Source organism: Folsomia candida, unplaced genomic scaffold (assembly GCF_002217175.1).
Source record: "Folsomia candida strain VU population unplaced genomic scaffold, ASM221717v1 Fcan01_Sc002, whole genome shotgun sequence".
NCBI lineage: Eukaryota > Metazoa > Arthropoda > Collembola > Entomobryomorpha > Isotomidae > Folsomia > Folsomia candida.
This window is the reverse complement of record NW_019091194.1, coordinates 16,427,365-16,440,350: the sequence shown is the minus strand read 5'-3', so window position 1 is coordinate 16,440,350 and position 12,986 is coordinate 16,427,365. Positions and strand designations below refer to the sequence as shown.

The following is a 12,986-nucleotide window of genomic DNA, read 5'->3' as shown; positions in this document are numbered from 1 at the left end:
TATTGGATCGACTCGGCGAGGAGAGTTTGTGCGTTGCATAATGGATGGAAAGCGACAGCTCCCTGTTCAGCAGGAAACGGAATCTACCCACCACTCCCCCTCGCCGTCTTCCCTGCTTTCCTCCTTCTGCGGAGACGAAGTAGAATTCTTGAAGCGGTGAGAAACCGTAATCGTCTGTTCGGAGCAGGAGAAGGGAGGGATGAAATAATACATAAAAAGCGTATTAGGAACCTATTCTTTCAGAAACTGAATTAACCCAAAGAACTCTTTTAAGCAAGTCTTGCTCGGCAAATCCAGTAGGTAGTTGTAGGGTGCAGAAGAGGTTTCTCAAAATTCGTACAAAATACAAGATTAGAGTTTAGGGAATGATTAACTATTATATTATTCGCTTAATTAAGATAAACACAAGGCAAGCAATTTACAATTAAACTGTTTACTACAATTAAGCACGAAAGCTGCTGCGTTTGGCAATTAGATCAAGAATTATCAGGAAAAAAAACTAGTACACGTGTCGATTTAGCCGTCAATGTGCATACATCGTCTCATAAAAAAGCTTATCAACAACAGACAGATGTAGGCACAACCTGCTTATTTTTTTAGTGCCGTCCCATGACTGTCAGTCAATTCATGGGATCAAGATTCAATGAAATTTATGATCTTGTAAATCCACGTTAATAACAATTAAGAACAGTGAACGAAATAGTGCATAAATCAAACTCCATGGTGTGACTGAACCAACTGACAAACAAGTTTAAGTACAATTCTACATACGTAGGAGCGTGATAGGGATTTTTTGATTCAATGATTTAATTACCTTTCTCGTTCAATAAATCTCGCCGCTTTTGCTTCGTGAAGACCTTGTGACCTTGGATTAATCGACCTTCTTTATCGACACCATTTCACACACATTTAATTCAATTTCAAGCTGTTTTTATTCAATTGCATTGCAAACAACGACGCATTGTTTCCAATTCGAATTTATGTTTCAAATGTACGTTTTAGGTATCACTCCCTGGGAAAGGAGGCAACACCTGGGACACATTTTAGAGTCGGATCAACGTGACCAAGCATACGCATGTAGATTCATTTTGTTTTATGATGACGCCCAGAAATGTTTAATGTGCAAACAAAAAATTGTGTAATACACCCCACATTACAATTCCAAATTCAGTCGGATGCACTTTTTTGCATTCTTTACTATCGGAGCATTGTATGCATGGTGTAAAACAGAGTCGAGTGCATATGATAATTCAATGCATGACGTTGCACCAAACAAGATCTAATCGATTAACAAGTTCACTGCTGACTGTTCTTGTAGGCAATCGAGCTAAACAAAGGTTTGACCAAATGTTCCGTGGAGGTGGAATGCAAAGTTTAAACCAACAAGTCATTCACAGATGGAAGGAATGCATCTCATTTGTATTCCAGTCATGCACACTTATTAAAATTAGGATGGCTCTTTTGGAAGTGTACAAATTTAGAAGACCATCTTCAAGATTTGATCATCAAGCACACTAAAATGCACAAGTTGCAGCGTATGTGGATTAAGTGTTGGATATAATAATTACAAAAAACTAATTTGGACCCTGAAGTGACTGTCTTGGTGATGAATTGCTACTGCTTACACGAACCAGCGGCATAATTGTCAATGTGTCAGAGCTAATGTTAGTCTGAAATTTGACCAGTATTTAATCTTTCCATCATTTTAGAAGCAACTGCCATATGGCTGACGATTATAGAAGACTGCTCCCGAGATCAAATCTCTTATCCACTCCTTACAGAGCAAGTACAGCGGGTTTGTCGACTCTGGACAAAGAATAACTTCTCGACAGTATGCATACATAAGAAGTAAGCAGAGGCTATGGCTCGGATTTAAGGTTTGTGGAGGAGGAGACGTCCCAATGAGTTCATCTCAGTTCTGAGAAGGTCTTGGTATTCCTTCCACTTGTAGAGCGACGTAATAATAATAGTAAATCAGACACAGGAAATCACGGCTGAATTGATTTTGGCTGAGAAGAAGGGCGCAACCAACCACTAGACCGTTGTTGATTGTCAAAGTCACTCTCTCTCGACATCAATCTGACCAAAAAAGACGCGTCCTTTTACCCATTACGGGCCGATAAAGATAAGCGAGCAGGGTACAAAAGTCACTCTTTGACTTATATTCCGGCACATTGTTAGTGTTTTAAGGGCGGTGGCAGTGGATGTGAACCGTCGCGGTGGACCGAGACATGGAACTTTTCATCTTTCAAAGCTCCGTAAAAAATGTCAACCTTGGTGCGATAACCATCATCCAATCCTGTCGTCGTGACTTACAACAAAGTTCAATCCAGCAACCTATACATACACCTTTATTGGAAAATGCTGTCTCTACTTATATTATATGTCTCAACTAATTGAGTTGAGACTTTTCCACAATTTTTTGGTCGCCACTATTTTCCTCGACTACACACATGCATGATCACATTACTCTACTGCTTATGTATACAAACACAGACACTACTAAATATACACGCTACCACTGAATGGTAATTACTCTCAAGTAAATTTGGTGGAGTGAGAGATCTGAATCTCATCTCTCAAACCAGCGAGATTAGTGAGAAATTTCATCCAGGGCCAGTAGTGGTTCCCTGCCAGAACACGAAGCCGTTTTTCCATTCAGCCCTGCCTGCCACGAACAAATTCATTCATGAGGACGACGATATTGAACAAGGGTCAGGATTTGTTTTCATTACGATGATTACTGTGCAGCCAGTTCTGGAGCAAACCACACCATCACCACAAAGAAGCAGCATTCATTATGGGATCGGACGGGGAGACACTGCGAAGGAGGAAGGGTGACCACCCCTTCTTGCCCTGATTAACAAACGCGACTCTTGATTCCGACTGGAAACGGTAACAGTTGGATCACCTTGGTTTATTACGTCGCTAACTCGCACCCTTTTCTCGCCCTGCACTCTCTGCCCCCAAGAACAAATAAGTTTACTCTGCCATTATGAGAAATATAAACTTATCTCATTTCCCCATTTGCAACCCTACCTAATTTTCTGATCAAGCACGGGAAGAATAAATGTTCCAATTTTTCACTTCCCAAAATTACTCTGGTGCATACACAGCCTTCCGCTTCAGAGCGAGGGTAATGAATGTGCAAAGATAGCATCATAATGGAAGGGTGGGTATGAATAATTTAGACGAGAAAGTAGTTATGCAGCTAATTATGGGCAGGACTGGAGAGGGGATTGTTGTGAGTGAACACAAAAAATGAGTTTGCATACCAATTTGAGAAGAGGCTCAAAAAATTGAGAAGTACACGGATCTTTGTTTTTCTATCATTTTTCTTTGAAAAATTGTGAAGGAGCATTTGTACACGTGCTTCTTCACAATCTTGTCCTCGTTTAGAAAAGAAGTAATAATAATAATAACATAACAGTAATAATTGGATTTAGTCTTATTGCCCAAATTTCTGCAGGTGTGTTGGCTGGTGGGAAGATGATAAGTAGAAGCACATGCAATTTCGCACGTCATGAATCAAGAATAAATGTCTTAAGGCGAAAATCCAACAGTTCAAAATTCAACCTTTTAAGGCAAAATGTCCCCGATTCTCATAATTTTATTTATTGTATCAAGCAACTTGACTTAAGGTGGAAACCTGCCGAGTACAAATGTACGTACAAAGTGTGAATAGGGTCAGTTGCACCTAGTGGAAGCAATTTATGGATGAAATGGGCGAAGAAAACTTGAAAAATCTCTTTTCATAAATTTTGAGCTTAATCAAAACAAACAAAAGTGCATCGTCGAGTAGTCGGATAGCAAAAGCATGGATGTAAATCCCACGAAGATTAAGACCAAGGGTCGTCTTTGAAAAATAAAGATGAACTTCTGCCTCATCATAGCTCATCATAGCATGTCCCATTTCCGACGTGATGTGTGATTTTTGTAGCACATGTGGAACGCTATTGCCTGCAGCACCATTTGCAACTTATCTCCTCTGAACCACATGTGAACGACGACTTTTACTTTCTTGGCTGAAAACCTCGAAAGAGCAAACACCATCCACTCTGGTGGTCACTCACGACCACTTGTACTCCGTTTTTACGAGCACTTTCAAGTGTCAAGTTGAATTCGACGTTTTAAAATCTACCTCAAACACGCCATACCACAAAATGGTCGGAGCTTTTTGACATCCAGCAGTGGTGCCCATAGTTCGTTTCGTGAATGTCTCATCTGCCTGCATGCGACAATGGAGCTTGAAAAGTCAAAAAATTGTTATGACCATGGCCCACCCTTCTCCTTACATGAAATCCTGGGCGAGTGAATAAAATGGAATTTTCTCAGCGCTCCTCTCGTAATAATCACAACATGATAGTAAAAATCAAACAATTGCTTTGTTAGGAGAAGGATTCTCTCTCTTTCCTTCCTGGAGATTTGTCCAGCTGTTTTAAGACCATCTTCTCAAAGCATTGTGAACTTGTGCATTGTTGTTTGGTGTTTTGTAATCGGATTGTGTTGGGAGCGACTTGTGTGCATAAAGACGATTTCGAATTTTGAGGGACTTTATGACATCTTTATATGCATACGTGATGAAACAGTCGCACATATGACAGATGTATACGAATAAGGATTGTTTTTGTTTTTGTACTTTTAACATTTTCGGATTTTTTTACTGCCAATATGTCTTCTTATTCCTCTCTTCTGTTGATGCAAGGATGTGAGTGAAGCATTTATTTCATGGCCTGTCCTGTTCTTGGGAAAGTGTCCGAAATAATCCTACAACCACAACGAAAGACATTCTTGGATTTGGGAGCTAAACACTTTCCGTCCGTGGCGTAAGAAGAAGTGCAGTGAACTACACAAATCGAAATAAATGTCTTGTGCAGTGTTCATGTGGATCCCCTTCTGTCAAAGCGGATTAGAAGCACGAGCGAGCTTCTCAGTCGACTTCATTGTCACCTGTCAAAATAATGCAGTGCGAGTGCAGTCGGGAAGAAAAGGGACCACCACTCCGTCCTAGATCATGCCTTGATCAAGGTCGAAAATTCCAACTTTTACTCTCTGAACAGCAGCACTTTAGAGCACTTTCAGGCTAATTGATGTATTTCCCACTAATTCCTATCGTACCCAATTTATCTTTGGGATCAATGAGGAAGAATTAATGGCAGGCATGCTGAAACCAATATCCATGTTATCCATATCTCTATTTAGAAATGTTCTCGTCTCTGAAGGCCATGATTCTGATTCAATTTACGATAAACTCGTCTGGTTTAGACAACAAAATGAAACCCAATATTTACCAGAAATATTTGTATGAAAAAAATATGCTCGCTTCGTTGATTTTGCGTACAGGTAACCTTGAATTTGTTCTGCTTTCCATGCAATCTTCACCCACATTTAGAAACCATAATAACGCTTGACACTGAGCAAACTCTGTGGCATCATTATTTGTCAAAGCTGAAATAAAAGAGAATCTGATATATTTCAGATATGGATTGCATGGACTCTTGTTAGTTCATTTTGTTTTCACTAATTTCTGGGTGCACGTACTAACCTCAAACTTGTTCCCGTACACATTTTAGCAGAATCAACACAAGTTATGACCTTATTGTCAATTGTTACATTGTTTATGAATGAGTGGTCTGCTGAGCTACTTTTCCTCACTTCACTCACTGTATCCATCCCATTGAAAAGCAAGAGTGGACTCAGTTTGATAAATGATTGACAAAATCATCATTGTGTTAAAAAGAATGCAAATAATTTAAATACTTGAACCTACTTAATTCTTCTCCAAACCAACTAATTTCAATGGCTCATCATCATTTAAAATTTTGGTTGGGCTCATTTTCGAAATTGTAGAGGTTGTGAAGTATGAAAATTTATTGGTGCTTATTCTCAACCCCAATACCCAGATTTGGAGAGAAAATAGTTCGATTCTTACTTCAACAAGGAAGCTGAACAAATTGACAAGATTTGTGACATTTGCAAATATGAACTCCTTCACAATGAGCAAATTTTTGTAGTGGGCATGCATTTCACAAGGCAAGTAAATGTATGACTTACATACACTACTGCTTGGATTGAAAGTAAAATTATGATTCAAGAACTTTATGGTCTAAAAGGTTGACTAAAGAGTCGTTGGTTTAATAATTGTGTCTTGTTTTTATGCACTAACACATAGCCAAAGAATGAACTTGAGAACACATGTACGTACTGATCATGAAATAATGAAATGATCAACAGAAAATTTGACATGCACAAAAAATGCGACATCATTCCAATATCTTCAAAACATAAGTACACCGTTGGCGAAAAATTCGACACTAATAAACAGAAGTTGAATACAGTGATTTAACAATGTATTCACTCTTTGGCTCAATAGCATTGTTCTTGTAATGATGTTTTGCCTAATTACCATAAAAATTGTGTAAAAAGCTTAAAGATTTAATACAATTATATTTAGCCTTTCAATAGCATGAATCTGTTTGATATTCTTTATAAATATCGCAACATTACGAATCTGGAATTCGATTTTTATTCACTTTGACACTTTCTCATCAAATAATTTAATCCCTCTTGATTTTGGAGGGCCACGTCCAATCTGAACAAAGTTCTGAATCCGACAAGTGTGCATGGCTTTCAGTTATCAGTTTCAGTTCCATCCAGGCCATTCCATCAATTCAACATGAAAAGTCACGTTCAACAACACATCTCATTGTTGTCTTTTTCTCATTTGACCACCCCACACGGTGACCTGTAGTCCCATTTATTAAACCTGCTCCAATGACCACCACCAAGCAGAGACATGGTCCGTGTCTAATATGGACATTGGAATTGCACTGGTCAAGAGAGTTATTATTTATAAGTGTCATCCTTGTTCGTTTTCAATTAATAATGAATGGCTACAGAAAAAGGTGACTTTGGAGAGGCACTTGACGGAAGAATTTACCATGCTGCTTGACACATTCAATAGAAATCAACTACACACACATCTTGTATTTACTGACCTAAAAAACTGAAAGATTAAGCATGACCTGACAAATTCTCTTCGGATTCAATTTAGTAGCCGTGCAAGTAATACAATTTTATGGGTCTAATAAAATTCCAAACCTGTATCGAATAATATCTGCATCGAACATTCTCACTATTTATTTATCTCGGGAATAACAAGCAAAAACTCGGTAAGACTTTCCAGCCGAGAAGATTCGATAAGATAGCGGAAAAAACCTTTGATTCATTATCAGTTCGCAAAGAAGAGCTGATTGACAGATGATGGCATTGTTTGTCAATTATAAGCAACATTCACGAGTCATTTGGCGTTGGTTGACCTCTTGGAAATTTTGCAAAGTCACTACATGGCTGATGAATGGACACCCACGAAGGGAGTCCAATAACAAGAGTAGATTCTAACTACATGGTTAATTAATTAGGAAATATTTGAAATGCAAATAATTAATGCGTGAAATACTTAATTTTCGAAATTTATGGCCGTTTTCTACACCAAATTCATTACGTAAAAATATTTTCATTATGACTGAGGTAGATTTTTTACGACATGGTCACACTTCCATCATCATATTTTTAGTGCCATCAGCCCAGTCACAACCTATTTCGAGTTAAGCTCTCCATAAAACGAAATGCATAAAAAGTGCATATTGTGAACATAATAAAAATGTCCGTAAAGCCATATTACGACGATTTCAATAGTGCCACGCTTCATTTACACGTTCCGTTCGGACCAAATGTAAGTATTTACAACACGGCATAAATAAATATGTAGCTACAAAAGTCTATATGACCAAATTCGACAAGGACGTAGTCGGGAGGCTACCTTTCCTAACTTATCGTTAGCATATCATGCCTACATATTGACTACTGAGCCAAATCTGCGTCGAGTGGGAAGCTAAAAATACGACAGAAAAATAAGATTCGAGATAACAGATTTACGTCGATAACGTAAACTACTTGAACTTCTCCTTAAGTAAACATTTGCAGTGTATGTTCAGGGAAAAGGAAATTAAAATATGAGAGTTGCACAAACATTAAGTTGAAGAACATTCGAGTAAGTGCACCTTCTCAAATTCATTGTTGTTGACGTTTCGAAAATAAGTTTTAATGTTACTCCAGTCGACTACAGATTACAAGGAACCATAAGAATAAACCATACGGTTTCAACAAACTAAAAGTTGCATTATGAACTATCTGCATGGTGCATTGTTCAATGAGATAATTAAAAAATAGTCAATCTCCAGTTTGAATACAATATGCACTGTAAATGCTACAAAATAGTGACACCAAGTTGATTGATGGTTTGGAGGGTGCATGATCATTTAAGGGTTGAACATATGTATCAGTTCGAATGCAGTTGACTGCAAGTGTCGCATGGCTGCATTGAGGACGACTCGTGGATATGATTGAGTGGAGAAAAAGAGAAAGCAATCAAATCGTACCGAAATGATTTCCTGGAGATCGCGCACAAAAGTCCGTTCCGTTTCCACGATTTCCATCACCACTCGATCCATGTAGCTCAGGTTGGGGTCACAAAACTTGAAGTTGGTCTGCGTCTGGATGGGAAATGAAATTCGTCCTCGACCGTCCAAATTATTGGTCGCATTCTCTCCGCAATCTGAAAACAGTCAAAAAATACATTTAAAGCATAAATTCACAATATGTATGTTTGACTATGCACGTATGCATGCAAAAATAAAAGAAGATAAATGCTAAGGTGCAAATGGAGAGCGCTCAATTTTTCAGAGAGATGATTCAATGTAATGCCCTGAACGTCTCAATTCTCATGCAACTTTGCAAATGTTGTCATATTCTTAAAAGGCAAAAGGGCATAACAAACCGCAATAAATGACAAAATAAAACATATAATTTGACAAGGTTGTCGTACGTACTGAGAATTATAACCAAGTTTTTAGCATAATAAATGTAAATGCAGACCAAATAAAATGCAAACGAAAGTAAAAATTGTCGTAAATGCAGAATAGTTCAAAATTTTGTAGGTATATGGATATGTGCCAGGATGTGACAATAATATCAGCTACACATTTACTTAAAATTCTGAAACACACCTCAATTAATATCACTTGAGGCCAAGTTTAAGAAAAGTGAAATTTCAAGTGTCAAGCCAAAAACGTATCTGAATTACCAACTTGTCCACCTGTAATTTATCCATTTGAAATTTAATAAATTATGTGCAAAGTGCTGAAGGGCATGAGAAAAGGAAATTGAAATGAACATTTTAACCAAATGATAGATATGCGTAAGAAGAACACACGTAAAACCTTCACGTCACAATAATACTCATCAAAACACCACCGCCTGGAGTAAAACCAAGAATTAGTTTCATCCACTAGCCAATTTCCCATAAAATCTTATATATTAATAAAATCATTCCATTAAAAGTAAACCAAACCCAACATTATAGACCCATCATAAAATTGCGGGGGGCAAGTAATCCGTCTTGTTTATTCATACATTAACATAATGATAAGGCATTATGAATTGCAATTGATCTTATAGTGTAATTTTCAAGTTCTAAAACTTGATATTTATTACTTTTCATCTCGAATTATTTCCTCATTTACAACAATTCAACTCGATATTTTAGATAAAAATTTAATAACAAACAAAATGCACAATCGAGAATTTTGTTGACGATTAAATGATTATTAACTCGTATGTGCTAAAAAAATTCAATCAAAATGCACAAATCCTACACTGCCAGTTTATCACAGCATGCATTTTAGTTTTTTGGTTCATGTTCTAACGTCAAATGTTTAACAGTTTGAACTCATATTGACCGTATAAAATCTACGAAATTAGTTGGCTTGAAAGAACAACTTTGCTACGCTCAACGAGTTTCAGTTACGAGAGGAATACATAGTTTAAAATATTTGCAATGCAACGTTTTCAGCTGTGATAATGTGAAACGAATGATTGGCATTAATATCCAATAAAGTGTAAGTGCTGGCCAAATAAGGAAGAAACAAAAGTGGTCGATAAGTAGTAAAGTTCACTTTCGTCTACGTATAATGAAAATCAGTCCGCATATCTCACATAACTTGGGCATTTAAAATTTTAACAAATTGTAAAAATGCATGGATTTATGGACTCAGAATTACTCCAAATTGAGACATGAGTAGAAATGAGATCACAGAGTTCTACATACATAGTTTCTTCAATATGTGTCTCAAGGTTTTGAAAATCTTGCTTAAACAGCAACAATCTGTCCATCATTCACCCGTCATCGTGTCGATGTACTTCCAAATGAACGGACGGCAGGGTTTGTGAACGTTCATATTGCATAACGTTAATGGTGCTCTAAATATTAAAGACTAGCGAAAACTATGCGTCACGAATTTCATATTATTTATTGTGTACAAATTACAATTACAGCGTTACAAAACAAAATCACACTTTACGAGCAAAGAGCTATAATGCGACCCCATGAGCCGTCCTAATACATAAAAAACGGTTTTCAATACTTTGCGCTGAGTTATTGAAAGCTTTTTATTTGACCATTTATTTCAAATATCTGACACAAAGCCTTTGTCGCCATATGCATGCAGGTTAGTTTTCAGACGGCATTTTCCGACTTTCTCCAGATTCTTCATGCAAGAATAAGGAAGTTGTTTCACTTCCTCACTCTCTTCTCTTTCCTACTTTCTGCATAGGAGACGGCCCCCACAGGGTTGACGAGAATAAAATAAAGGTGATTTCTGGATTTGACAACGGATTTAGCAGCTTGAAGGTGGGAGAGAGAAAGCTTTACTACTTGCTTCAACTTTCGCCAGGACCGAAATAGTGAATTCTGATCCTCCAAGAGAGCTGTGGGATGAAAATGAAGGGAGAGAGTGAGCATCGAAGGGGGAGGAATGGATCAATATCCAGGCAACTAAACTTGTTCAAGCAGAGTAAACCACATTCAGAAGAAGAGTGTTCAGTCGTTGCGGACCACATTGAACTTGAACTTGAACGACGAAGAACCGATTTTGGTTGAGGATGCAATTGCCGCAATTGAACCAAAGCCAAAGACTTTGATAAAACCAAGACCAAAGTGTTCGAGGTGGATGAAAAAACTTGAGAAAAAGTCGATGCAACTTTTGCTGCTGACAACGCTTGTTTGTTTTCAAGGGACAAGTGAAGAAATTGACGATGTCCTGCTGACAAGTGAATGACTCGAGGGGAATAAATGTAGTTAAACTTTTAGAGGCCTAAATCGGGAAGTAATTTAGAAACGAAACTTGTCGTCAAATAAATATGATGTCCGTTTGTTATATAATACTTAGCGTTCAATATCGATGATATTATTTGGCATATTCATCTCACTCGTATTTGTGCACTTTATAATTGCGATGCACAGCAAATAAACTCAGCAGAATAAAGTTTCCAACAAAGGGGACTTGTTGTAATTGATCCAGCCAGCCCGCCCACTCGCCCATCTCATCAAACAAGACCAATTGGAAATGGTAGCAGTTTATATTTAATACAATCTGAATATTGTATTAAACAACTGCTTGAAACTTCTCCCTGCATAAACCAAGTCGAACATCAAAAGGTTTCATTTCATCAACTCGCTAAGACTTCCATCATCTCATAAACAACGCATGCTGGCAACATGAACTTGATCTTGGTTTGAAATGCACCAATTTGTTTGTATACGTACAATGCGCTCGTTTAAATAAATTCGAGGAGATGAATGCATTCATGAATTGGACGCGGGTTAGAGTGGTTTTCAGAGTCGGAATGATTACAACGTGGTCAAAGGGTTAAATTCAATGCACAACAGATGAATGTTCTTCAAAGTTTAACTCAACTTTTCAGACAAGTCTGGCAGATTATTAAGCAAGCAGCCAGCAAAAGTAAACTAATTGAGGGAACGCTGTTTGGCGGAAGTGAAAAGATTCAAGGGCGGATGTGCAACTCGGCTGGATGTTCTCTAAATTCTGACAAGTTTGCATTTCTCGGCAACTTGAGAATAAGAACTTGTGGCAAGTGGCAAGCACACTGTAAAATTCACATAAAGTATGACTTCTCGAAAATATGCAAAATTAAGAGAATGTTTTAAGCGACTAAAGAAAGTGAATTATTAAATTACGACATCTCGAAAAGTTTTGTCTTTTCAAGTTTGCTCTTCTTTTAAAAGTTATGAAGAACTAAAATGAGTGGATTACTTGAAATTGTGGATTAATTTAGAAGGAATATTTAACTTTGCATTACTTGCAAAAGGCTTATGGGCTGTGTATGCATAAGGCTAGAAAATTAACAATAATAAAGACATGTGCCATCCGAAAAAGTCAAACATTTGACTTTTCGACTTCCTGCATATCCTTCCTTCCTACTTCCTTTTCTTCATCATTTCCACTCCCTTCAAAACTTTATGATCGTTAACATGCAATGCACCCAAGTGGCTCGCGACACAATCCCTCTTCAGAGAATAAAAGTAAATACACAAGTCGGGAATAATTGCTTCCCCCAAATAGGATTTAGTCCATAACTGCCTCCAAGCTCCGACTCGACCCAAAGTTCATAGAAAGTCCGTCCAAAGTAAGTAAAGTAAGTAATATGAGACGAAGGAGGAGAACCATCCGTTAATTTTCTCTTCCGAGAAAGACGCCATATGGTCACAACAACTTGATCCGCCGACACACGGGTCATTTCATTCGTACTGCATCCGAGATGAGGAAGGAAGGACAGTTGCTCAGTTGTTGACTTTAATATATGAAAAGTGAAACAGAACCAGATCAAGGTTTTCAATTAAGGGAAACAGAATTTTGCTTCAATTAGCATGCATGCAGACTAATACAGACGACTATGTCTGCACATACAGCAAGGAAGGAAGTGGGCCACATGAATATTGAGATATTTATTTTAGTATTGACCAATCATAAATCTATACTCGTACAAAAAGCATGCATTGCAAATTTCGCCCATCTCTCATAATAATATCGAGATTGTGTACATAACAAAACCACACTCTCAATTTT

The 12,986-nt window shown here is 37.6% G+C and overlaps 1 protein-coding gene across 3 annotated transcripts in view; it reads right to left on the bottom strand.

The window, feature by feature from the left end:
* LOC110842908 overlaps positions 1 to 12,986 on the bottom strand; it is a 98,596-nt gene that overhangs the window by 25,646 nt on the left and 59,964 nt on the right. For all 3 annotated transcript variants that reach the window (XM_022088778.2, XM_035848000.1, XM_035848001.1), the window contains exon 3: positions 8,442 to 8,617. In XM_022088778.2, coding sequence (XP_021944470.2) covers positions 8,442 to 8,617 — 176 coding nt within the window. The remainder of the gene's footprint in view (positions 1 to 8,441; positions 8,618 to 12,986) is intronic.